Raw genomic sequence first — 26,577 nt, 5'->3', positions numbered from 1 at the left:
TGTTGGAATACCTCTCTGAGGCTGACATGTTACGCTTCTCCCTCGGAGCCAGGCAGGCGAGTTGCTTAAAGCACAGAATTGCCGGGGGCTCTCACCCTCCCCTCGCACAACTCTGAGCGGCAGTTCCTTCAGCTTTACAGCCTAAGCCCACCCCTGATTCTAACTTTTTTCTAGTCCCATGGAACAATTACTTGGCCGATGTGTAAACTTAGCTATATTAATGGTGCTTATTGGTGCATTATTCTGGACAAGCAGTGTCCAGTTGAGACAGATTCGCCCCCAGCTTTACTTACGTTTCACATTTACGATCTCCACGCGTGAGTTACGCCATGGTCTAGGTAGGAATTTCTGAATACTAGCTCATGTGTCCATCACATTTATTTTGGTAAATTCTTTCTCTGGCTGCATCAGCAAACCTTGTAACAGCATTTGCATGTTTTCTGTTCTCCTTTAGAGCAATCCAAAGTGTTTGTGAAGGTGTTTACTGAAATTGACCGGATGCCCCAACTCCTTGCATACTACTACAAGTGTCACAAGGTGAGGCCTGCGCAGGGTCATGCTTGCGGAATGCTAGTTTTCATGCTCACAGGTAGAAGTTGCCTCCTTGCTCTGACTTTGTCTTTTCATTAGCCAGCAGGGGGTGCTCGGGGTCCAGCCTGGGGATTCAGTTAATTGCCAGTTGGAAAAGGAACATCAGTTTTGGTCTCTCTTATATTTATTTACAGCTGGATTTCATTTATAGACTGAAAAGTTGTTTTTTTTCCTCTCAGAGAGATTCATGTCTTAAGCAATATATGAAATTCTCAGCCAGCCATGAAGTTAGGTTCCTGAAAAACTTGACAGTGCCCTGGGCCAACCTGATTTCTTTCAGGTCCGATGCTCATGTGTCATTTAAGCAATAGTGTTAGGACTTGAAGCTAAAACACAGCCCCCTACCCCCCTTCAGAAGGGTGGAGGCCTGCTGTGGGAAGTACATTGGCCTGCTTTTGGAGCAGGATAAAAGGAGAAAGGGTCACTAGAGGGAACAGATTGGGTTTGGATTGATGATCAGAGCAGGTAACTATAAGTGGCTTTTCCTGTCTTCTTTGGAAGTGCACGACCATCAGTGGGGCCATGCTTGCTCAGGATAGGAGGCGGCAGTACATTGCTTGCCATGGTGGGGGACAGGGCGGTTTAGCGGGCAGCGTGTGTTGGTGTACCCAGCGGGGCCCCTTTGTTCTGCCTGTACAGGCGCAGCTTGTAACAGCTTGGCAAGAGCTGTGCCAGAGCGACCTCCCCCTGGAGCGGCAGCTCACCGGACTCTACGATGTCTTACTCGGAGCTTGGCACACGCAAACCCAATGGGCTACGCAGGTAACAGCTCGCTTGGGCTCTGGGGAGAACAGAGCCTTGGTGACAGGAGACAGGTGTCTGCTCTGGGAGTGGCCTCTCAACTGCCGAGCACCCCTGAAGAGCCTCCTTCTTGCTGCCAGCATGGAAGGGGTTAAAGATACGCTTCCAATCCCAAGGCAGTAAGGCCTCCAGATCTGTTAAAGCTCTTATCATCATTCTTGTCTGTATCTTAAGTAGAATCTAATGTGGCAGTGCTAGGTGTAGTTCAGCAGGGGAGCCGTGGAATTCCTGAGGCCATTATCTTCTGATCGGAGCAGGCGGCTCTTGGTCAGGTGCTGTTTGTGAGAACAAGATCAAGATCATTTTTATCTTAACTTTGGATAAAATTTTCCTGGGCTATAGTTAGTTTCTCTTGTTCTCACAATACCTTGAGAGTTAGCAGAAGAATGTGGTTTTACAAGCACCCTCTGACTTGGGTCAGAAGCGAGACTGGGCAGCTTATGTGAAGCAGAACCTTTTCATCATTTCTTTCCAAAAATCTCTAGCCGTAAAGGGTGTGAATTATTGTCCCCTTGTCTTTTTATTGATTGATGGATTTTATTTATTTATTCTAGAGAGGAAAGGGGAGAGAGAGATTGAGAGAGAGAGATTGATTTGCTGTTCCACTTAGTGATGCATTCATTGGTTGATTCTTGTATGTTCCCTGCCCTGGGATGGAACCATAACGTTGGCCCATCGGGATGGTGCTCTGACAACCTGAGCTACCTTGTCTCAGTGCCAGGAGGCCCCTGGGTCTTCCTTTAGAAGGGAAAGGCTACCTGACTCTGAGTGATGGCTGACTGGGTCTGTTTATGGTGTGACTTACATATTTTTTCAAACTTAGTTGTGAATCCCTCCTTCGATGTTTGTCAGTCATTTGCTGGAGCGAATTCAGCTGCAGTCGGAGAGAAGTCCTGCAGGGTCATGACATGCAAGGTGGTGAAGCCACTTCTCCATCCTCATTTCTTCCTCCTTTTTTTTTTTTAATTACTTTATTGATTAAGGTATCACGTATTTGTCATCAACCCCCTCCCTCCGTTCCCTTCCCAAATCCCCCCACACGCATGCCCCCTCCCCCTGTTGTCCGTGATCACTGGTTAGGCTCATATGCAAGCACACAAGTCCTTTGGTTGATCTATCTCCCTTGTCCCCACCCTCCCCTACCTTCCCTCTCTTCCTCCTTTAATCACCCCAATTCAGACTGAAAAGGAAACTGGAAAACACCATCCTGTAGAAGTTTCAGTGTTTGTGAGCCCTGTTTCACTGGCCCTGTCCACCCGTGTCCTTGCCTCTTCCGCTGCTAGCACGAGATGGAGACAGTCCTGTCCATGTGTACAAATGTTCTTCACCATCAAAGAGAAAGGATTTAGACTTCCCAGACTTCTGTTCAGGCCGCATCCACAATTTCGCAAGCTGTGCCTTTATGCTAGGTCATGCTTTGGGCCTGTGACCCACTTTCTTTTCAGGATGGAAGCATGGGAGGTGGTGGTCCCCTTCTGAAGTTCAGTCTAGTGCAAAAAACACCACGGGTGCTGGGGTGACTGTGTCTCCTTCAGATACTTCCCCTAGTATTTTACTGTGAAAACTTTCCAACATACAAAAACTGGAAATAATTGTGCATTGAGCACCCGTGTACCCACCTCCCAGGTCCCACAGTGAACAGCTTATTGTATTAGCTTTATCACAGATCTAGGCATCTGTCCATGTGTCTGTCCTGTCATTGACCCACCTTATATTTTTATTGATTTCAGAGAGGAAAGGAGAGGGAGAGAGAGAGAGAGAGAGAAGCATCAATGATGAGAGAGAACCACCCATCGGATGCCTCCCACACGCCCCCCACTGGGGATCGAGCCCGCAACCTGGGCATGTGCCCCTGACCAGAATTGAACCCGTGACCCTTCAGTCTGCAAGCCAACACTGCATCCACTGAGCCACACCAGCCAGGGCAGTCCCCTTTTTTCGTCCATTGACGCCTTTTAGCTCGCCCTCGCCCCCTGCCCCAGGCCTTCACCATCTTGTTGTCTGTGCCCATGGGTTATGAATATATGCATACAAACAACATGCATATTTTTAACTAGAGTTTAACATTTGTTTATGCTTTTTTATAAAATTGGGGAATGCAGTAATCTTAAATATGCCATTCAATTAGTTTTGACCAATGCAGCTGTCTGTGCAGCCTCATCCCTATTAAGGTACAGAACATGAGACCACCACCTAGAAAGTTCCCTCATGCTCCCTCCTCGTCAGTCTGCACCAGCACCTGGGAAGGCATCCACTGTTCTGCTGGTTTTGATATGAAGGGAGCCTTGCAGTGTGTGTCTTCGTTGTAAGGCTTCTTTCAGTGCGCTTTTTGAGACTTATTCATGTGGTTGTGTGTATTAGTAGTTTGTTCCTTTTTAAGAAAATATATTTTTATTGATTTCAGAGAGGAAGAGAGAGAGGGAGAGAGAGAGATAGAAACATCAATAATGGAGAATTATTGATCGGCTGCCTCCTGCACACTCCCTACTGGGGATCGAGCCTGCCACCCAGCATATGCCCTTGACTGGAATTGAACCTGGGATCCTTCCGTCTGCAGGCCAACACTCTATCCACTGACCCAAACCAGCTAGGGTACCACTTTAACCATTTTTAAGTGTACAGTTAATTAAGTATATTCACAATGTTAACTATCACCATTATTTCCAGAACTTTTTTTTTTTTTTATCATCTCAAACAGGAACAGTGAACTCATTAATCAATAACTCTCCATTCTTCCCTCCCCCATCACCTGGTAACTACTAGTTTACTGTTCCTATAAATTTTCCTATTGTAGATACCTCATGTCAATGGAATCATACAATATTTGTCCCTTTGTATGCCTTATTTCACTTAGCATATTTTCAGGCATCATCCATTTTGTAACATGTATCAGAATGTCATCCTTTTTATGACTGAATAATAATTCCATTGTATATATTTTGTTTATCCATCCATCTGATGAGAGACACTTGAATTGCTTCTACCTGTTGGCTATTGTAAATAATGCTGCTATGAACATTGGTGTACAAATATCTATTTGTGTTTCTGTTTTCTTTTTTTCTTAAAGTCTTTTTTGATGTTGTTCTTGTTGTTAATCCTTCCCTGAGGATATTTTCCCATTGATTTTTAGAGAGAGTGGAAGGGAAGGGGAGAAACACAGAGAAAAACATCGATGTGAGAGAGACAAACCGACTAGTTGCCTCCCGCATGTGCCCCGACCAGGGCCGGGGATTGAGTCTGCAACCGTGGTATGTGCCCCTGACTGGAATCGAACCCGGGACCCCTCAGTCCACGGGCTGCTCTATCCACTGAGCCAAACCCACTAGGGCTGTGTCCCTGTTCTCAGTTCTTTTGGGTATACCTAGGACTGGCACTATGGGGTCATACTGTAATTTTTTGACATTTTGGGGAGCTGCCAACTAATTTGCGCTGCAGCTGTACTATTTTTATATTCCTACCAGCGATGCACAAGAGTTCTAATTTCTCCACATCCTTGCCAACACTTGTCTTTTTAAAAATTTTTTATGATAGCCATCCTAGTGGGTAATGTGGTATGTCATTTGTATTAGCTTATTTGGAGATATGTCTTTTTTAAAAAATATTTTTATTAATTTCAGAAAGAAAGGGGGAGAGAGAGAGAGAGAGAAACATCAATGATGACAGAGTATCACTGATCAGCTGCCTTCCGCACGCCCCACACTGACGATTGAGCCTGCAATCCCGGTATGTGCCCTGAGCAGCACTAGAACTGTGACCTCCTGGTTCATAGGTTGACAATCACTGAGCCATGCCAGCCGGGCTGGAGATACGTTTTTTAAAGTATTTTGCCCATTTTTGAGTTGGGTTGTTTGTTTTAATGTTATTGAATTGTAGGAGTTCCTTATTTATACCCCTTATTAGATATATGACTTGAAAATATTTTTCCCCCATTCTGTGGGTTGTCATTTTATTCTCTTGATAGTGTCCTTTTGTTTTTATTTATTTATTTAAATATATTTTATTGATTTTTTTTACAGAGAGAAAGGGAGAGGGATAGAGAGATAAAAACATTGATGAAAGAGAAACATCGATCAGCTGCCTCCTGCACACCTCCTACTGAGGAAGTGCCCGCAACCAAGGTACATGCCCTTGACCAGAATCGAACCTGGGACCTTTCAGACCTCAGGCCAATGCTCTATCCACTGAGCCAAATCGGTTAGGGCTTTTTTTTTTTTAGAGAGAGAGAGGAAGAGAAACATTGATTTGTTGTTCCAACCACTTATCTATTCACTGATTGATCCTTGTATGTGCCCTGACCAGAGATTAAACCAGCAACCTTGGCCAAAACCGGTTTGGCTCAGTGGATGGAGCGTCGGCCTGCGGACTCAGGGGTCCCAGGTTCGGTTCCGGTCAAGGGCATGTACATTGGTTGCGGGCACATCCCCAGTGTGGGGTGTGCAGGAGGCGGCTGGTCGATGTTTCTCTCTCATCGATGTTTCTGGCTCTCTATCCCTCTCCCTTCCTCTCTGTAAAAAATCAATAAAATATATTTAAAAAAACAACAACAAAAAACCTGCAACCTTGGCATATCGGGAAGACACTCCAACCAACTGAGCAACCTGGCCAGGACTTGATAGTGTCTTTTGATGCACAGAATTTTAAAGTTTTGATTTTGTACAACTTATTTTTTCTTTTGTTGTTTATGCTTTTGATGTCATATGTAATAAACTATTGCTAAATCCAAGGACATAGAATTTTTTCCTATGTTTTCTTTTAATGTTATGAGTTAATTTTTTTTTTACAGTGTTAAGTAAGAATCCAAAATCTTTTATTTGCATGTGGATATCTGGTTTTCTGAGCACCGTATTTATTTATTTATTTATTTAATTGATTTCAGAGAGGGAAGGAGAGAGATAGATAGAAACATCAATGATGAGAGAGAATCATTGATCGGCTACCTTCTGCACGCCCCCCACAAAGGGGTATCGAGCCCGCAACCTGGGCATGTGCCCTTGGCCGGAATCGAACATGGGATCCTTTAGTTTGCAGGCGATGCTCTATCCACTGAGCCAAAGCGGCTGGGGCTGAGCACCATTTGTTGATATGCTTGTCCTTTCCCCTGTTGAATGGCTTTGGCACCTATGTTAAAAATAATTTCACCACTTACATGGAAGTTTATTGCTGAGCTCTCTATTCTACCTTATTGGTTTATATGTTTTTTCTTAAGCCAGCACCACACTGTTTTGATTATTGGAGCTTTGTAGTACGTTTTGAAATTGGAAAGTAGGAGACTGCTAACATTGTTCTTTTTCAAGATTGTTTTGGCTGTTTGGCATCCCCTGAAATTCCATATGAATTTTAGGATGGGCTTTTCCTTTTTTCCATAAAATATCATTGGGATTTTGAAGGAGTTGCATTGAATCTGTAGATCACTTTGGTAGTTATTACCATCTTAACAATATTAAGCTTTCCAATTTATGAACATGGAAATTTTGCCGTTTTATTTGTGTATTCTTTAATTTCTTTCAGCAGTGTTTTGTTGTTTTTGGTGTACAAGTCTTTCAGTTCCTTGATTGTGCTTATTTCTAAGTATTTTGTTCTTTTTGATGCTATTGTAAATGGAATTGTTTTCTTAATTTTTTTTTCAGATTGTTCACTGTTAGTGTATAGAAACACAATGGATTTTTTAAAAAATTAAAATATTTTTATTAATTTTTGAGTATGATGTTAGCTGGGGTGTTTTCATAAATGGTCTTTATCATGTTATAGAAGTTTTTTTCTATTACTAGTTTATTGAATTTTTATTATGCTTTTCTGCATAAATTGAGATGATCATGTATTTTTTCCTTTGTTCTGTAAATGTGCGATATTACATCATCTATATTACATTAGTGTATATTGAACCATCCTTGCATTCTGGAGATCAGTTTCATTTGGTCATGGTGTATAATCTTTTTTATGTGCTGCTGAATTTGGTTTACATGTATCTTGTTTAGGATTTTTGTATTCCTAAGGGATATCTATATATATAAAAGCTTAAGCGACCGTTATGACCAGTCGCTATTATGTGCACTGACCACCAGGGGGCAGATGCTCAACGCAGGAGCTTCCCCCTGGTGGTCAGTGCGCTCCCACAGCAGGAGTGCTGCTCAGCCAGAAGCTGGGCTCATGGCTGGCAAGAGTAGCTGTGGCAGCAGGAGCCTCTCCCGCCTCGGCGGCAGCGCTATGGAGCGGTGGCAGCAGGCGCAGCGGGGCTGGATTGAGCGGGAGCGGTGTAACATCCGGGCTCGGGCTCCTCTCTGGCCGCCTCCCACTTCGCTCACTACTACATGCCTTGAGGGATGTCGGACTGCCAGTTTCGCCTGCGGGGATCGGGTGAAACTCGCAGTCCGACATCCCCTGAGGGGTCCTGGATTGGGAGAGGGCACAGGCCAGGCTGAGGGACCCCACTGGTGCACGAATTCATGCACCGGGCCTCTAGTTAGTATATAATTTTCTTTTCTTTTGATCTCTGTCTGACTTTGGTGTCAGGGTAATGCTGGCCTCTTAGAATTAGTTTCTCAGTGTTCTGTATTAGTTTGCTAGGGCTCCTATAACAAAGCACCACAGATCAGGTGGTTTAAACAGCAGGAATTCATTTTCTCACAGTTCTGGAGGCTAGAAGTTCAAGATGAAGATCTCAGCAGGGTTGGTTTCTTCCTTTTTAAAATCTTTATTGTTGAAAGTATTACATATGTACCCATTCCCCCCCCCCCCACCATTGACCCTTTTTAGCCCATCCCGCCCCCCACCCCAGGCCTTTACCATCCTGTTGTCTGTGTCCATGGGTTATGCATATATGCGTACAAGTTCTTTGGTTGGTCTCTTCCCACCCCCACCCCTACCCTTCCCCCCTCACCCCCTGCCTTCTCTTTGAGATTCAATAGTCTGTTCCATGCTTCTAAGTCTCTGGATCTATTTTATTCAATAGTTTATCTTGTTCATTCGATTCCACCTATGAGTGAGATCATGCGATACTTGTCTTTCTCTGGCTGGTTTATTTTGCTTAGCATGATACTCTCCAGGCCCCCCATGCTTTCTCGAAGGGAGCTGGGTTGGTTTCCACTGAGGCCTCTCTCCTTGGCTTGCAGATGGCTGGTTCTCCCTGTGGCCTCACATAGTCATCCCTCAGTGTGTGTGTCCCAGTCTGCTCTCGTAAGGATTAGGGCCCACCCAGATGACCTTATTTTACCTTAGTGCCACTTTATTGACTTATTTATTTTTAAAAAATCCTCACCCAAGGATATTTTTCCATTGAATTTTAGAGTGGAAGAGAGAGGGAAAGACAGAGAGAAATATTGATGTGAGAGAAACACATCGATTGGTTGCCTCCTGCACATGCCCTGACCAGGCCCCGGGGCTGGGGAGGAGCCTGCAACTGAGGCATTTGCCCTTGACCAGAATAGAACCTGGGACCCTTTGGTCTGCAGGCTGACGCTCTATCCACTGAGCCAAACAGGGAAGGGCCTTAGTTGCCTCTTTAAAGGCCCTCTCTCCAAATGCGGTACTTTCTGAGGTACTAGAAGGGGTTTGGATTTCTACGTATGAATTTTGGTGCGGGGGTGGGGTGGGGTGGTGGACACTATTCAGACCACAGCACGTCTTTTCCTCTTCAGTTTTTGGAAGAGTTTGAGAAGGATTCATGTTAATTCTTTCTTAATTGTTTGGTAGAAATTCACCAGTGAAGCCATCTGTTCTGGGTTTTTCTTTGTTGGGAGGTTTTTGATTATTGATTCAATCTCCTTACTAGTTATAGGTCTGTTCAGATTTTCTATTTCTTCTGAGTCAGTTTGGATAAATTTTATTTCTTAATTTGTCCATTTCATCTAAGTCAATTTGTTGGCATGCAATTATTCATGATATTATAATCCTTTTCATTTCTATAAAATTTGTAGTAATGTCCTCACTTTTATGTTTAATTTTATTAATTTGAGTCATCCCTCTTTTTTCTTCAAAATCTAGATAAAGATTTGTTCATTTTAATTTTTTCAAAGAACCAACTTATAGTCTGAATTGATTTTTAAATTGATTTTTCTATTCTTTCATATATCTCTGCTCTAATCTCTATTATTTTTGTTCTTTTGCTATTGTTGAGTTTAGTTTCTTTTTTCTAGTTTCTTAATGTGTACAGTTAGGCTACTGATTTGAGACATTTTAAAAAATATATATTTTATTGATTTTTTACAGAGAGGAAGAGAGAGGGACAGAGAGTCAGAAACATCGATGAGAGAGAAAAATCAATCAACTGCCTCCTGCACACCCCCTATTGGGGATGTGCCCGCAACCAAGGTACATGCCCTTGACCGGAATCGAACCTGGGACCCTTGAGTCCGCAGGCCAACGCTCTATCCACTGAGCCAAACCAGCTAGGGTGAGACATTTCTTTTTTAATGTCTGCATCTACAGCTATAAATTTTCCTCTTAGCACTGCTTATGCTGTATCCCCTAAGTTTTGCTATGTAGTGTTTTCATTTTCATTTATCTCAAGGTATTTTCTAATAAAAGTTTTAATTTATTGATTTTGTAGTTTTTAAACTCATACCTTTTTTGGCTTTAGAACTGCATAAGAACAGTCTTATATCTTGCTTTATGTTTGTGCATATTTAAGTGATATATATATATATATATTAGAGGCCTGGTGCACGAAATTCGTGTGGGGTGTGGGGGGGCTGTCCCTCAGCCCAGTCTGCACCCTCTCTAATCTGGGATCCTTCTCACAATCCATGACTGCTGGCTCCCAACTGCTCGCCTGCCTGCTTTCCTGATTGCCCCTAACCACTTCTGCCTGCCAGCCTGATCACCCCTAACCACTCTCCTGCCAGCCTGATTGATGTCTAACTGCTCCCCTGCCAGCCTGTTTGCCTCTAACTGCTCTCCCCTGCAGGCCTGGGTCCCTCCCAACTGCCCTTCCCTGCAGGCCTGGTCGCTCCCAACTTCCCTCCTCTGCCAGCCTGGTCACCCCTAACTGCCCTCCCCTGCAGGCTTGATTGCCCCCAGCTGCCCTCCCTTGCAGGCCTGGTCCCTCCCAACTGCCCTCCCTGCTGGCCACCTTGTGGTGGCCATCTTGTGTCCACATGGGGGCAGGATCTTTGACCACATGGAGGCACCTATCTTGTATATTGGAGTGATGGTCAATCTGCATATTACTCTTTTATTAGATAGGATAGAGGCCTGATGCATGGGTGGGGGCTGGCTGGTTTGCCCTGAAGGATGTCCCGTATCAGGGTGGGGGTTCCCTTGAGGCATGGGGCGGACTGGGCGAGGGGCCTGTGGTGGTTTGCAGGCCGGCCATGCCCCCTGGCGACCCAAGCAGAGGCCCTGGTATCTGGGGTTTATTTATCTTCTACAATTGAAACTTTGTAGCCTGGAGCGGAACCAAGCCTTCTGCTTGCTCAGTGGCGGCAGTCATTTCTGTTGGTATTTATGTATCTCCTATAATTGAAACTTTGTAGCCTTAAGCGGAGGCCTGGGCTGGCCATGGTGTGCAGAAAGCTTGGCTTCCTCCATCGCCGGGGGCAACCCAAGCCTCCCTCCTGCTCTCTCCAGCTCCATGGCTGCCGCCATTTCTGTTTGGATTTATGTATCTTCTGTCATTGAAACTTTGTAGCCTTGAGTGGAGTCCTAGGCTGGCAAGGGCAGGCGGAAAGCTTGGCTTCCTCCATTGCCGGGGAAACCCAAGCCTCCCTCCTGCTCTCTGTGGCGGTAGCCATCTTGGTTGGGTTTATTTGCATATTTGCTCCTGATTGGCTGGTGGGTATGGCCTGTGGGCGTGGCTTGTGGGTATAGCAGAGTGATGGTTAATTTGGATATTACTCTTTTATTAGATAGGAGTATATATATATATATTAGAGGCCTGGTGCATGAAATTCATGCATTGCGGGTGAGGGTGTGTGTTCCTCAGCCCAGCTTGCACCCTCTCCAATCCGGAACCCCTTGGGGGATGTCCAACTGCCGGTTTAGGCCTGATCTCCGGGATCAGGCCTAAACCGGCAGTTGGACATCCCTCTCACAATCCTGGACCTCTGGCTCCTAATTGCTCACCTGCCTGCCTGCCTGGTCACCCCTTCCTGCCCCTCCCCCCTCCTGCTGGCCTGGTCACCTCTTACTGCCTCCCCTGCTGCTGGCCTGGTCACCCCTAACTGCCCTGCCCTGCCAGCCTTGTTGCCCCTCATGGTGCCCCCGCCAGCCTGATTGCCCCACACAGCCTGCTGTTGATTCGTTTGGTCGTCCCTCACTAACCCCTCTGCCGGCCTGGTCGCCCCACGAAGCCTGCTTGTTCAGTCATTTGGTCACTCCTCATGGCCTCCCTGCCGGCCTGGTCGCCCCACGCAGCCTGCTGTTCATTCGTTTGGTTGTCCCTCACTAACCTCCCGCCATCCTGGTCGCCCCATGCAGCCTGTTTATTCAGTCGTTTGGTCATCCCTCACTAACCCCCCTGCTGGCCTGGTTGTAGGCAGCCATCTTGTGAGGGTGTGAGGGTTAATTTGTATATTACGTCTTTATTTATATCTCTGTGTATAAAGATCCAGGGTTCATAATGTCCAAAACGACTGAACAGATGACCAAACACTGAAAGTCAGTTCTGCAGTCAACTGTGGGTACTTTTGCAACCCAGCACTGACTGCCAAGGGGGCTGCAGATTAGGCCTGGAGAGAGGCCTGTAGAGAGAAGCAAGGTCTGATCTGCAGCCTCTGTGGCAGCTGTTGATCAGCCCTTGCCTCTCTTTCTCTCTGGGCCTGGCCAGCAGCCGCAGGGGCTGCTGGTCAGTCCCGCCTCTCCGATCAGACCCGAAGATAGGCCCCGAGACGCTGACTGGTATAGGAACCGACCAATCAGAACCAAATCTGGGTGAACTGCGAAGGACCAATGGCTGCCTAGGAGGCGGAGTTTTTGACGCTGACTGGCATAGAAACCGACCAAGCAGAACCAAATCTGGGTGAACTGCGAGGAGCCGATGGCTGCCTAGGAGGCGGAGCTTTTGACGCTGACTGGCATAGAAACTGACCCATCAGAATCTAATCTGGGTGAACTTCGAAGGCAGAACCTAAGGTGGGGGCTGAGGAGGGGTTTTAAGGACAACAACTGTTTGGTGTAAGGTGTAAGAAAGCGGTTCAATTTTTTAATGACCAGTTTGGCAGTATTGTGCATATGGCTGGCTATCAGTCCAGATATAGGGATTATGTATTTTTGTCTGCCAAGAGCATCTCCTCCTTCTGAAAAAGGCTCCCCCCCCCCCCACAATTTAAGCAATCTTATCCTATATAATCTATCCTAATAAAAGGGTAATATGCTAATTAGACCGGTTTGACTGGCCATCTTCTAGACATCCGACTTCCTTCTGGACAAAGCCATGGTGGTGGGGGCCGAGGCAGAGGCAGTTAGGGGCAATTAGGCCGGCAGGGCAGGGCAGTTGGGGGTGAGATCAGGCCAGCAGGGGAGGGCAGTTGGGGGCGACCAGGCCAGCAGGGGAGGGCAGTTTGGGGAGAGATCAGCCTGGCAGGGGAGGGAAGTTAGGGGCGATCAGGCAGGCAGAGGCAATTAGGGGCGATCAGGCAGGCAGAGGCAGTTAGGGGTGATCAGGCCGGTAAGGGAGAGCAGTTAGGGGCAAGATCAGGCTGGCAGGGGAGGGCAGTTAGGGGCGATCAAGCAGGCAGGCAGAGGCAGGGGCAATCAGGCAGGCAGACAGGTGAGTGGTTAGGAGCCAGTGGTTCCAGATTGTGAGAGAGATGTCCGACTGCTGGTTTGGGATCAGGCCCACACCGGCAGTTTGACATCCCCCAAGGGGTCCCCGGTTAGAGAGGGTGCAGGCTGGGCTGAGGGAACCCCTTCATGTACGAATTTTGTGCACCGGGCCCCTAGTATGGGATACAAAAGCCTAAGCAACTGGTTGACCGTTCAACCCTCTGACTGGTAGCTATGATGTGCACTGACAACCAGGGGGCAGACACTCAATGTAGGAGCTGCCGAGCTGTGGTGACTTGGCAGCTGCAGTTATTGGGTGATGCAATCGGAACCAGGGAGGAGGGAGCCCGATTCTGAGGTGTGTCACCTGAGAACCGCCCTCTTGCAATCTGGGACCCTTCAGGGGATGTTGGGGAGCTGGTTTCAGCCCAATTCCCACAGGCCAGGCCGAGGGACCCCACCGGTGCATGAATCTGTGCACCGGGCTTCTAGTCCTATATAATAAAGAGGTAATATGCAAATTGACCCTCACAAGATGGCGGTGCCACAGCGGAGGGGGGGTTCTGTAACACAAGTTGGCTGCACCCACAGTGGAGGTGAGGTTCCATAATGAGCCATACAAGTGATCAGCAGGGACCTGAGGCTACGTGGCGCCGGGCCTGGGTGGGGGACCTGAGGCTGTGCCCCCTGCCCGGCAGGGCTTGACCGGGGACCTCAGGCTGCGCCCCCCACCCAGCGGGGCCTGACGGGGGACCTCAAGGCGCGTCCCCCACCCTGGCGCCAGGCCGGGGACTCGGGCCATACCCCCCATACCCTGCCCGGAGGGGCTTGACCGGGGTCCTCAGGTTGTGCCCTCTGCCCGGCGGGGCTTGATGGGGGACCTCAAGGTGTGCCCCCCGCCCTGGTGCTGGGCTGGGGGACCTCAGGCCACGCCCCCTGCTCCAGCGCCGGGCCGGAAGACCTGAGGGTGCGCCCCCTGCCTGGTGTGCACCGGAGGACCTGAGGCTGCGCCCCCCACCTGGCGGGGCTTGGCGGGGGACCTGAGGTTGCGCTCCCCTCCTGGAGGGGCTTGATGGGGGTGGGGCCGGCTGGCTCTGGATCTTGCCCAATGTGGGTGGGTCTGGCTGGGTCTGGGTCTCGTGTGATTTTGAGGTACGCGCAGGTGGGCGGGGACTTGACTCTCGGTCCCATGGCGCGTCCCAGACTCTGACAGGAGGAAAATTTTCATATACATTTTACTAATTTTCTTTCATCTCTGATACTTCTATTATAGAGAAGGGGTAAATAGCAATATTAAAATATTTCCTCTAATTAATTCCCTTTTAATGTGCACGAATTTCGTGCACTGGGCCACTAGTGTGATCATAACAAAGCATTTAATCAGTGATGGTCTAACTTCTAACTTCACTGTGCTAGTTTAGTCTAAGGTACCTGTTGTTTACAGAATGGGGTAAAGCCTCAATGAATAGGTGAATCTATAATCTGAAAGGCTCTGGATGCACTTTTCCTGGTGGTCCTTCCCTTTACTGAAGATCTGTGTCAAGAGGAGAGGTGGCTGCGAGCTGGAAGGTCCTTCAGCTCTTTTTCAGTGAATTGCTCTTTAATTCTATTTTGTTTCCCCTTCTATACCCTCCCAATCTCTGCATTGTCATCTTCGTAAACAGTCCTCTCTCTAGCCAGTTTTTGGTGACCATCTGAATACCCCATTTCGTTGATTTGAAATAGCTCAGCTCTTGGGGCCTGTGATAGGCATGTAATAGCCAATGTTCTGGACAAGTTGCAGGTCCTGCCAGTTCTCTTGTTTCTGAGCATGTTCACATGTGCTGTGAAGAAAACTTGGGGCTCATAGCTTTTTTTTTTTTTTTTTTAGCTCAGGTCAAGTGTAGAAACCTTCATAATTACAGAGGTCAGTAGTCGAACCTTTTCATCATTGCTCAGAACTGATCAGCCTTTCAAACACATATGTCCCCACCTTCCCACCCCCAGTCTCGTTCATCCATCAGCAGGTCCTCAGTTACCACTGTCACCTTTACAAACACGAATACACACACACACACACTCACACTCATTGTTTTCAATTACTTTATACTTTTGCTTTTCAGAACTAGAGAGATCAGGTGAACTGGAAGGTCTTCTGATGCTCAGATTTGGCTGTTTTCATCACTGATCCACTTCAGCAGAAGCTCATAGCTCTTGATTAGGCCCCTTGGGGTGGTCCAGGAGTTGCTTCTTTAGAAGGCATGTACCCATTTGATCACACGTGCTAACTCATGTACCCCTCTCCCACTGCAGGTTTTCAAGAACCCCTACGAGGTGGTGACTGTGCTGCTGATTCAGACCCTGGGGGACTTGGCACCCTCTCTGCCCATGTGCCTGGGCTCCAGTGTGGAGCGGGCAGGGCCCGAGCTGGAGCTTCCCAAGCTGCTGGAGCTGTACGCTGCCACTGCCCACTTTGCCAAGGGGCTGGAGATGGCACTGCAGCCCCACGCAGGTAAACAGCCCTCTCCGGGCTCTGGCTTGTCTTGACTCACTTGGTTCACGCTTCTGGGGCCTGGGCTGGTTTGCCTTTTTAGGCGACTGATTTTACAGGAATGGGAGGAGTCACTGTTTTCCTTCTCAACAGATATGAAACCTTTTTCCACGAGAACAGCGCCCTCATAGATTTACCTAGCAGCAGTGGGTAAAGGAGGGTCTCAGGCGGTAAAGGAGGCAGGTGGACGTAGCGGCCACCACTTGGCAGAGGTTCCTTTGGGAAGGTAGTGTCCTCTTCCTTTATTTAAAACTATTTTTCCTCAGTCCTCACCCAAGGACATGCTCATTGATTTTTAGAGAGGAAGGAAAAGGGAGAGGAATGAGGAGGGAGAGAGAAAGAGAAACATTGATGTGAGAGAGAAACATTGATCTGTTGCTTCCCACACGTGCCCCCCCCCCCCCCTCCCCCAGGATAGAACCTGCAGCCAGGAATGTGCCCTGACCGGGAATCAAACCCTCAACCCGCTTGGTGTACGGGATGACGCCCAACCAACTGAGCCCCAGGCCAGGGCAGTGTTCTTGTCCTTTTAAATAATCATATCACCTCAGGCAGTTCAACCTAAAAGTTAGTTTTCAGAGGAGTTTTTTGCTGTGACGACAAGTTTTGAGCAGGGATGCTGTGTCAGGACTGAAGGTGGCCACAGGGAGAATGGGCATCCCCCGCTGCCATCTGAGAGCAGAGCACTTCCTGTCTTCATTCAGGCACATGATGCTGAGGGTGCCGTGCATCCCCAGCGGTTTCCATCTGTTCCTAAAGCACCGTCAGCTCTTAGGTACCACAGACATTGTGACGCATGCTGCTGTCAGATCAGGAAATAGCTCCAGGAAGGGCTGCTTGTGCTGTGTGGCTACTGTGTCACCAGCTCAGCTTATTTTAATAGTTATTCTCTTTAATTACACTGGCATATAATTGCCTTGGACATTCCAGGGAGTATGTTTATTCTTCAGGCTCCTGGTGATTCATAGGTGTTATTGGCACACTCACTGGTCAGGTCTTGGTTGTAGGAGAGGCACGGTGGCTGTGGCAGCTTCCAGGGACCAGGGGTGCCCTTTCAAGTGGCCAGAGAGGGTGTGGAGACCATGCGTCCTGCTGGAGCTGAGGGGGGCACCTGCGCCAGGGGCAGGCGGCATTCCTCCCTGGCCATGGACAGTGTTGCAGAGAGGAAGGAAGAGAGAGGAATGAGGAGGGAAGTGCTTTGGTAGTCAGCCATAGTGGGTAAGATCTCTAATGGTTCCTAAAGCGAGTTTTAAAAAGGTATTTTTTAAAATGTAAAAGTCCTTTGGAAACACAAAAATAAAGAGGATAAAAATGATCTGTAACCTTATCACTCGGAGAGAGTCACTACAACATTCTGTATTGCCTCCCCGTAATTCAAATATAAAGAACATTTTTCATAAATACATGTAAATACTTTATATGCACACACATGCATATGTGTATATATTTTTAAATACTTGTATATAATCTCTTTTTTTTTGCTTAAAATAATATAAGGAGCATTTTCTTATGTCATTAAATGTTTAATGGCCACTTGATAACTATGAGTTACTATATATTTTTATTGGTTCTTGGAACATTTTGTGTCAAAAAGCAAGAAAGCACTCAGACTGATAGGGACATATCAAAAAGGTACAGGCGCCAACCTGAAGGAGCAGCCACTGACCATAGTTGAAATAATTTGAATATTAAAATGAATAATGACAGTAGTGGCTGAAAACACAATGAATAAAAAAGAATTCATGAGTTCATATTAAAGAGTGAGAAAGAGCCCTGGCCGGGTGGCTCAGGTGGTGAGCGCGCCGTCCCATGCACCAGAAGGCTGTCGGTGCGGCTCCCGGTCAGGGCACACACCTAGGTTGCAGTTCAATCCCCAGTCAGGGTGCATGTGGGAGGCAACCGAAAGAGGTTTCTCTCTACATTGATGTTTCTCTCTCCCTCTCTCCCCTCTCCCTACCCTCCCTCCCTCTCTTCCCCCCTCCCTAAAAATCAATAAAAACATATCCTCGGTGAGGATTTAAGTAAAAAAAAAAGAAAGGAAAAATCCATTTATGGCCAGTAATGATAAAGTCTATTCAGGCAGAGATTATCAATGGGTGCCAAAGCCACTGGGTAAATGGTCATCTTAGAAGTTGAATTGCTGTGCCATGTAACTTTTTGATTGGGAAGTTTTACATTTTTATGTGTTGAAGGTGGGCATTTCGGGAATCCCCGGTGTGAGCACCTGCTCTGTAAAGCCCGGGAGAGTGCTCCCCTGCGGGGCCTCTGCTTCATTTGAAGGTGTTCTTTTTCTTTTCTTTTTGACTTTAAATAATTTTTTACTTTTCAATTACAATATGAAGGGGTTCTTAACCACAATGGGTTGTTGGAGTTAGGGGGTGAGAGCTTTAACAGTGCTTTTTAGACAAACAGTACACCACGTTCAAATGTATCAAGGTATTTGTGAATGTTGCCGCTCCCAGGGACAGTCAAAGCAGGCCAGTGACCGCCCTGGGAGAGTCCCCGTAGCTGTCCCCTGTCGTTTCCCAGGACTGATTTCTGACTGTGTTCATGATTGCCTCTCCCTTCTTATTCCCTAAAGACGAGCACAACCCGGTGAAAGTCATGGAGCTGGTGGGTGCTGTTTACGGGCCGTACAAGCCCTACCAGCTCAGGTACGGCGAGATGGAAGCCCAGAACCTCCTCATCCAGATGAGTGCGGTGCCTCTGGTAAGGTCCCACCTCCACGGGTCGCTCGGCTCATTCTGTTTGCCAGGCAAGGGTTGGGGATGGCATGCCCTGGAGAAGGTGTGAGCTGGCCTTAGGTGTGCACGGAGGTGGAACAGGTGTGCAAAAACCAGCCTTCAGGGCCATGTGGGCTCTTGGGAACCAACTGTAAGATGAGACCACAGATGTGCACTCCCAGTTTTCTACTTCCAATCTCCAATAACAGGCTAGTCACATGGGAAGCTTCCATCTGGTGGGGATAAGTTGTCTCCTTGATAAACATTTTTTAAATAATTCCTTTTTGTTGTTGTTTATCCTCCCTGAGGTTATTTTTTCCATTGATTTTTAGAGAGAGTGGAAGGGAGGAGGAGAGACAGAGAGAGAAAAACACTGATGTGAGAGACACATCGATTGGTTGCCTCCCACACAGACCCTGACAGGGCTAGGGATCAAACCTGCAACTCAAGTTTGTGCCCTTGACCAGAATCAGACCCGAGACCCTTCAGTCTGAGGGCTGACACTCTAACGATTGAGCAAACTGGCTAGGGCTTTAATAATTTAAAAAAATGTTTTTATTTCAGAGAGAGGAAGGGAGAAGGAGAGAGAAAGAAACATCAATGATGAGAGAGAATCACTGACTGACTGCCTCCTGCATGCCCCCTACTGGGGATTGAGTCCACAACCTGGGCGTGTGCCCTGACCGGGAATCCAATCCTTGTCTCCTGGTTCATGGGTTGATGCTCAACCCCTGAGCCGCACCGGCCGGGTGAATTGAATTTTTTGGCCATCTTTTGTTTGAGGCAGATGAGCAAGGCGCGCATCAGCCAGGCACTGACAGACAGGGCTCTAGGGGCACTGGAGGGGAAGGAAGGTCATGTCTCCGGCAGGTGTTATAGTTGGTGTGAGGTGTGTTGACGTTTAGGAACAGATCTGCCTCCTACACCACTGTTCCATTTTCCCGGGATGCACCGGAAGTGTTCTGCTTCAGTGACATGCTGGCCCTTGAAGGAGGCGTTTTCTTTCCCTGGCATTCTTGTGGAGAGTCTGATACAGAGAATTTGAGTCCTAGCTTGAGAACAGGAGGGAGAGATGCCATTTTAATCACAGGAAAAGGGAAAGGGATGAAAATGTCAGGATGAACGTCCGGATTTGATTGCACCTTTCTGCCAGGAGTTAACTTCTGTGATCTCGCCGGCTGCTTAAACTGCTCTCATCCACTTCAGGCTGGTGAAGAGCTATCTAGTTGGGGACTGCATTTTTTTTTTTTTTAATTATTACCGACAATATTTTTTCATTGATTTTTAGAGAGAGTAGAAGAGAGAGGGAAAGACAGAGAGAAATATTGGTGTGAGAGAAACACATTGATTGGTTGGTTGCCTCTTGCACGAGCTCAGATCAGGGCCTGGGATGGAGAGGAGCCTGCAGCTGAGGCACATGCCCTTGATCGGAATCGAACCCAGGACCCTTTGGTCTGCAGGCTGATGCTCTATCCACTGAGCAACACCGGCCACGGCGGGGACTGCATTTGTGATGTCCCTGCTGAGTGATGTTACCGTGGATGAGGAGGCTTGGAAGACACCCGTCTCAGTGTTGTCTGTTTATTTGTTCTCAAGTCTGAGGTGGCTTATGTTTGCCCGTATTTGCTGACCAGGAGCATGGGGAAGTCATCGATTGCGTGCAGGAGCTGAGCCACTCTGTGAGCAAGCTCTTCGGCCTGGCATCCGCAGCTGTTGACAGATGTATCCGATTCACCAACGGCCTGGGGACCTGCGGCCTGCTGACAGCCCTGAAATCCCTCTTTGCCAAGTAAGGCTGGGGGCGGGGGCTGGGCCGCCACATGGGCGGGCAGTGTCTGCCCCAGTAAACGTGTGTGTCCCATATGCCTGCTTTGAACCCTGGAGCACTCCAGCAGCTGAATGTCCATTAAGTTGTCAATGGCTCCATGAGATGTGGTATAGTCACACAGGGAACTCTATGCAGCACTTAAGGTATGAATTGTGTCTACACGCACCAACATGGATAGAGCTCAAAAACATTGTTGGAATAAAAACCAGTTGCAGAATAAGTCATAAAATCTACTTTACGTAAAAGGAATGTACACAATCTAGGGTATATTTTCTGTATCAGGTTTTGGAAAACCTTTTCTGCAAAGGGCCAGATGGTAAGAATTATTGGCTTTCGGGCCTCATGATCAATGGAGACCTTTGTGGCACCTGCCTTACTATCCTGGGAGCAGAGGTAGGTGACACATAAATGAATGGGCGTGGCTGTATTCTAGTACAACTTCATGTACAAAAGCACAGTGCCATCCTCTGTTCTGGATCTTTTTTTTTTTTTTTTAAATATATTTTATTGATTTTTTTACAGAGAGGAAGCTGGATCTTTTTTTTAATACTTTAAAATGCATTATAATGTTTCTGTAAAGTCGGGTTTGGCAAACTCCAGCTCATGAGCCAAATCTGGCCTGCCATCTGTTTTTGTAAATAAAGTTTTATTGGGACACAACCATCTCTTTCACTTACCTATGGTCTGTGACTGCCTCCTCCTGTGAAGGTAGAGTTGAGCAGTTAGGACAGAGACCTGTGACTCTCAAAACCTAAAAGATCTGGACCGTAACAGAAAGTTGGCTGAGTCCCGATGTGTGGAAGGTTAGACAACAAACTCAAAAGACTGGTTATCTTTGGAGAGATGGGGAAGGACTAGCGTGGTGGTCATGCTGGATTTAGTTTTATTTCTTAGTTTCTGTTTTTTTAAGAAGGAGCATACATACACTCACATATTTCTTAGGTAATAAAAAATAAATAAAAAATATGTAAGCATCATGCTGAGTGAAAGAAGCCAGCCACAAGGCCCACGTCACACGATTCCATCCACATGAAATGTCCAAACAGGCAAACCTAGAGAGACAGAAAGCAGACCAGTGGCTGCCTCGGGCTGGGGGAGGGGACCATTTGGGAGAGATGGGGGATGGTTGCTAAAGGTTAAGGGGTGTCTTTGGGGCAGTGAACATGTTCTGAAGTCGACTGTGGTGATGGCGGCACTAAAAGCCGGGAGTTGTGCTCCTTAAGGGGGTGTACTGTGCGGTAGGTGAGTCATATCACAGTATGACCCGTATCACAATAAAGCTGTGGAAAGAAAGAAAAGAAGGGGAAACTAAAATCAAGCCAGGCTAGAAAAAAGCAGGGTCAGGTTGGATTCTCTGAGGGTCCCTGAGGAGGCAGCCTCTGGCTTGGAGACAAGTGCATTCTTGGGCTCTCCAGGAGGCCTGCCTCGTGGCCTGTTTGGAATCCAGTCGCCTTCAGTCTCAAGTGATTCCTTTTATTGGACTGAACGGTGTTTGATGTTGAACGTTTAGGGAGCTCTTGTCATTCCAGAAATACTGAGCATACCCCGGGAGCTCTGAGGGTCCTTGGGCCCTGTGCTCCCCGTCACTCCTGAGGGCGCTCGCAGCGCCGGCCTACGTCCTGCCGAGGACGTGTCCTGCTCACGGACGGACGTGCGACCAGATGGGCCCAGGGTGCTCCTGTAGAAAGAGAAGCATTGGCGACAAGTTTAATCAAGTAGAATTTGACCTCGTCTCTGCCACCAACTGGGATTTGGTGGATGGAAAGAATTTTTTTGAGATCTCGAAATTTTACTGTAAAACAAAAATAACGCCTTTAAAATAATTTTAAAAAAAAGAAAAGGTATAAAAAATGGAAAGCCTTCCTTCCTTTCCGCTGGCTCTCAGGCCTTCTCGGAGGAGTGACGAGCTGTGGGCATTTCGCTCTTAGTCGCCTGTGCCCTCCAGGCTTTCAGTGTGTTTCGCTTCTCAGCTGTGGATGTCCAGGCGCGGAGCTGATTCAGGCCAGTCCTCCTTCGTGCCCTGCTTCTCCCGGCTCTTGTTAGGGACACTTTTACTCTTAGTTCTACTATTGGTTATTTTGACTACTTTATTTAAAACAATAACACGCATCTGTGTTAGAACTTCAAACAGAAACCGATCACTTGCTCTTAGAAGGAGAGATTTTGAAGCTGCTAAGACAGCTGATGTTATAAAATCGGGGACGCAGGGAGAAGCTGACTTGTGCAGGGTTCGAGGGGGACAATGTTCAGTAGAGGGCAGGGTATGGAGGGTGGAGCACGAAGGGGCACGGAAGGAGGCTGGCCTAATTTGAACCAGGGTGCTGCTGCAGAATTTAGCAGCTGATATGGTGTCAGAGGATTCGGGGTTTACAGCTGTGATGGAAGCGTGGGCTCTGGAGTTGGGGTCACCTGGGCTCAGATCCTGGCTTTGACACTTACTGGTCGGGACCTTGGGTGGGTAAGCGCACCTCTGGGAGTCTGGGTGTCTCCTCTGAGGGGGTGATAACATCCCCTTTCCTAGTTGTGGCCGTTCAGGGAAAGTGTGTCATTGAGCCCCTAAGGCAGGGGCTTTCACATGGTGGAGACACGTGGAAATGCTGATGGTGAGAGCACGGGGAGGTTGGGGACAGAGGTGATGCACACTGGTCTGCTCACACCCCCAGGGCTCTGTCATCTGCGCGTCTGCAGAGCACGCATGTTGGGTGCGTATCCTTAGGTGTTTGTCGGAGCCGCAGGGTGGGGACAGTTGTCTGCCTCCTACAGCTGAAGCACAGTCCTCAGCAGTCCTTTGCCCTGTTGTCCTGGAGGCTTACCCTCCCGAGGGCTGCTTTCCCAGGAAAGCTGTCCCTGTCTTGGTGGAAAGGGAAGGTGCTGTCAAGATCTGGGTTTCGGGGCTCTCCATGGTAAAGGGGAGGCCGTGGACGGGGCAGCCGTGGCCGCTGTGGGCCGGGCTGGGCGGAAGCGGTTTCTGCTGCTTGGCTCCTGGAATGGCCTTTCTTTCCGGCACATGGACGTGCTCCTCGGGCCGGACTGGGCCGGGCCATTGTCTCCAGGCTCCTCCCTGCGAGAGTGGAGCCTGCGGTCTGGGAAGCAGGAGAGGCACGGGTTCCTGTGCTGCCACAGGTGCCATAGGTTTTCAGGGAGCCTCTTGGCTCCCAGCTGTGTGCTCAGCACACTCCCGAGGCCAAGCACTCACCTGTGCATGTGCTAAGACCTGTCCCTTAAAATCGACACCCCACAGCGTTCATGTCATTCTTGTCTGTTGATTCATTTATTTTAGCATCATGACACTCCGAGGCAATTCAGAAGGCGTCACTAAGTCCATTTTTAAAAACTTCCAACAAAACACTTTGCCGTAAATTTTGAAATTCTTTAAAAAAATTTATGAATTGATTGGGGTAATGTTGGTTAATAAGGTTATATAGGTTTCAAGTGTACGTTTCTATGATACATCATCTGTATATTGCATGGTGTGTTCACATAGTCAAGTCTCATTCTGTCGCCATATATTTGCCATTGAAGTAACTTAAGTCAGTAATTAAGTTTTAGTAGTTTGCTTTCTTGTCAGATGTATTTTGGAACTATAAAAGTATGAGGAAATTAAGGTATCATGATATTTCTTTAAATACTTTATGACCTTGATACTGCCAGTTTACTTTTAGCTCTTAATTATTGTTTAGAATAAAATTCTCTAAATCTGTATTTACTTTGGGAGGGGGGTACTTTGTGATAACAGCCTTGGATGACATAATGGAGAACAGTAGATACTGTAACACAGTGGTTCTCAGCCTTCCTAATGCCACAACCCTTTAATTCAGTTCCTCATGTTGTGGTGACCCCCAACCATAAAATTATTTTCGTTGCTACTTCATAACTGTAATTTTGCTACTGTTATGAATTGTAATGTAAATATCTGTGTTTTCCGATGGCCTTAGGCGACCCTGCTAGCGGTTGAGAACCGCTGCTGTAACAGGAGGCCCAGGGTTTGGGAAGGCTGGAGGTCTGGGGCCATCATGAAGCTGCTGACAAATGAGAACAGACGGGCCCGTCGGCAGAGGTCCTGGAGATCTCTGTGGTGAGGAGTAAGGCTGTTGGAAACAGGTTCAGAAACACCTCGGTACTTGCCCAGGCCTGTAGTCAAGTCTTCATTCAGGGCTTATTTCTGGTGTCTCCTTTATTTTATTTTATTTTTTAAAATATGTTTTTTATTGATTTCAGAGAGTAAGGGAGAGGGGGAGAGAGAGAGAGAAATATCAATGCTGAGAATCATTGATTAGTTGCCTCCTGCACACCCCCACTGGGGATAGAGCCCACAACCCAGGCGTGTGCCCTTGACCCGGAATCGAACTGTGACCTGGTTCATAGGTCGATGCTCAACCACTGAGCTACCCTGGCCGGGCTGGCGTCTCCTTCGTTCCAGCTCTGTGCTATTCCGGGGGATACGATTATGAGCTACAGTGGGACAGTCCCTGTCCTCCCAGAGCTCCTAGTCTAACAACAAGAAACATGGAGCACAGCTTAAATACGCGGCTTGATGTTGCTTAGGTGCGGGGAGGAAGGATGCGGTGTGCAGTGGGAGCAGGCAGCACAGTCTCTGAGGAAGGGGATTCCAACTTTGAACCTGGTGTAACTGTGCCATTGAAGTCGGGCTCTTCCTGTCTTGGAGATGGCTGTTTAGTCCAAATTCGAGAGGTTAGAATGCAGCAAAAGTACCCTGGGCATCAGGGAACTGCCTTATAGCATCCCAGGTAACAGTCGGGTGTTGTAGTGGGTCCATGAGGTTTAAAACAGTCCTTTGAGCCAGCTTCCAAAGAACGCATCTGTTGGGACAAGGGAGTGATCTGCCTGCCTCGGTTCTTACCTGGCTGGTCTCCAGAGCCGTGGTCTTCGGGGCTGTCCGCTCCCCTCGAGCAGCTGTTAAAGCTGCTGCCCGGTGGGAAGACCTCTGGGTGGCAGGGTTACGAGCTGTCTCGCCCTTGGGAAGGAGCCTCTGCAGGCGCTCTCACGGTCATTAGCACTGGTCCAGACTGTGACCCAGGAGTCTAGGTCTGAGGAGGTTATGACCACAGCCCTGTCCCTGTTTCCTTTCCCCACAGGTATGTGTCTGACTTCACCAGCACTCTCCACTCGATACGCAAGAAGTGCAAGCTGGATGACATTCCTCCCAACTCCCTTTTTCAAGAAGATTGGACGGCCTTTCAGAACTCCATTAGGTGACGTGGGGGATGCAGTTGGAGCACGTGCCTCATGCCGGCGGCATCGGCATGCGCAGTGTAGCCTATAAAATGACAAATGTGTTCGTATGGGTCGTTCTTTTCTCTTTTACTGCATTTCTTTTAAAGCAAATACTCGAGACTCTAAAAACAAGTCATGAATAAAAACCCAACCCAACTAGACAAACACCAAAAAGACTCCTCTTGCTTTAAAAATATTTTTACAAGTTCTTTATAAACTCATCTCCTATGATGACTTACATTTTCACATTTGGTTTAAGATCTTCTCCCCCTTAGCCTACAGTTCTTAGAGACCTGAAAGAGCTTCGAGCTTATACTGTGGCAGATGCCTAGCACCGGCTCCTGTTGCTGGGTCTGGCGCCATGGTGCTAGATGACGGGCAGTGCTGCCTGGCTGCGCTGGCCATGAGGGTGCCCTGGAAGGCGCGGAGGTGACCCTCCCAAGCGGTCGTTGACAGCCAGCTCCTGAGATAGCCAGTGTGGCCTGTGGAGCAGTAGGTAGACTCCTGTTGCCCCAGCAGCCTCATCAGTTTGGCCATTGATATGTCCAGCCAGAGAGTGCAGATTGCTGGCCTGTGGCCAGATCTGACCTATGGACATGTTTGGTTTGATCACAGCATCACTAAATGTGTTGGATTAGTTGCTAACATTTGAATGAAAAACCTGATTTAACATAACCCAGATTTCTCACATCACTTACAAATTGGAATCTCTGGCAGCACCAGGCCCACATTGTCCCAAGACACGACCCACTGGGGTTGGTAGCCACAGTCCCCGTTTTACCGGCCATACGTTCTCTGCTATGCTATGGTTCTGCCATTCCCAGGGGCTGGCTAGCTATACCATTAGGCTGAGCTAAAAAGAAATCTAGAAATTTCTTTTCCTTAAAATCATTCTTCTTGGATATACATTCTGAAAAGAGAAGCTGCTCTTTCCCCACTTGCATTTCTTGCTTGACCTGTGGCCGAGGTGGTGTGTGCAGGGTGCCTGGGACACGTGGTCTCATGCAGTGGCCCACTGAGCAGCTCCAGGCCTCCCTCAGTCACAGTGGACACAGGACCTCCCAGCACCATTTGGGTTATCCCCTCATGGGCTCCGATCTAGACTTGAAGTTTTTTTATGAGATTTAGTGCTGTAGATGCTACCAGTACACCTGTCAGCTGTGTGGCCT

General features: G+C 47.8%; 1 protein-coding gene and 2 non-coding genes across 3 annotated transcripts in view; 1 reads left to right on the top strand and 2 right to left on the bottom strand.

The window, feature by feature from the left end:
- The window catches only part of COG7 (component of oligomeric golgi complex 7), a 65,673-nt gene that overhangs the window by 19,404 nt on the left and 19,692 nt on the right, over positions 1 to 26,577 (top strand). Inside the window, exons 5-10 of the mRNA XM_054714419.1 lie at positions 455 to 537; positions 1,231 to 1,353; positions 15,385 to 15,583; positions 18,204 to 18,331; positions 19,980 to 20,134; positions 25,270 to 25,386. Coding sequence (XP_054570394.1) covers positions 455 to 537; positions 1,231 to 1,353; positions 15,385 to 15,583; positions 18,204 to 18,331; positions 19,980 to 20,134; positions 25,270 to 25,386 — 805 coding nt within the window. The remainder of the gene's footprint in view (positions 1 to 454; positions 538 to 1,230; positions 1,354 to 15,384; positions 15,584 to 18,203; positions 18,332 to 19,979; positions 20,135 to 25,269; positions 25,387 to 26,577) is intronic.
- Positions 14,959 to 15,028, bottom strand: LOC114226841 (small nucleolar RNA U2-30). The gene has a single exon (XR_003612960.2). It is a non-coding gene; the product is annotated as a small nucleolar RNA U2-30 (small nucleolar RNA).
- On the bottom strand, positions 15,189 to 15,261 carry LOC114226842 (small nucleolar RNA U2-19). Its single transcript, XR_003612961.1, has one exon. It is a non-coding gene; the product is annotated as a small nucleolar RNA U2-19 (small nucleolar RNA).

The sequence above is a fragment of the Eptesicus fuscus genome, chromosome 4, assembly GCF_027574615.1.
Source record: "Eptesicus fuscus isolate TK198812 chromosome 4, DD_ASM_mEF_20220401, whole genome shotgun sequence".
Classification (NCBI taxonomy): domain Eukaryota; kingdom Metazoa; phylum Chordata; class Mammalia; order Chiroptera; family Vespertilionidae; genus Eptesicus; species Eptesicus fuscus.
The sequence above is the reverse complement of the archived record's forward strand: the minus strand, read 5'-3'. Positions and strand labels throughout refer to the sequence as shown.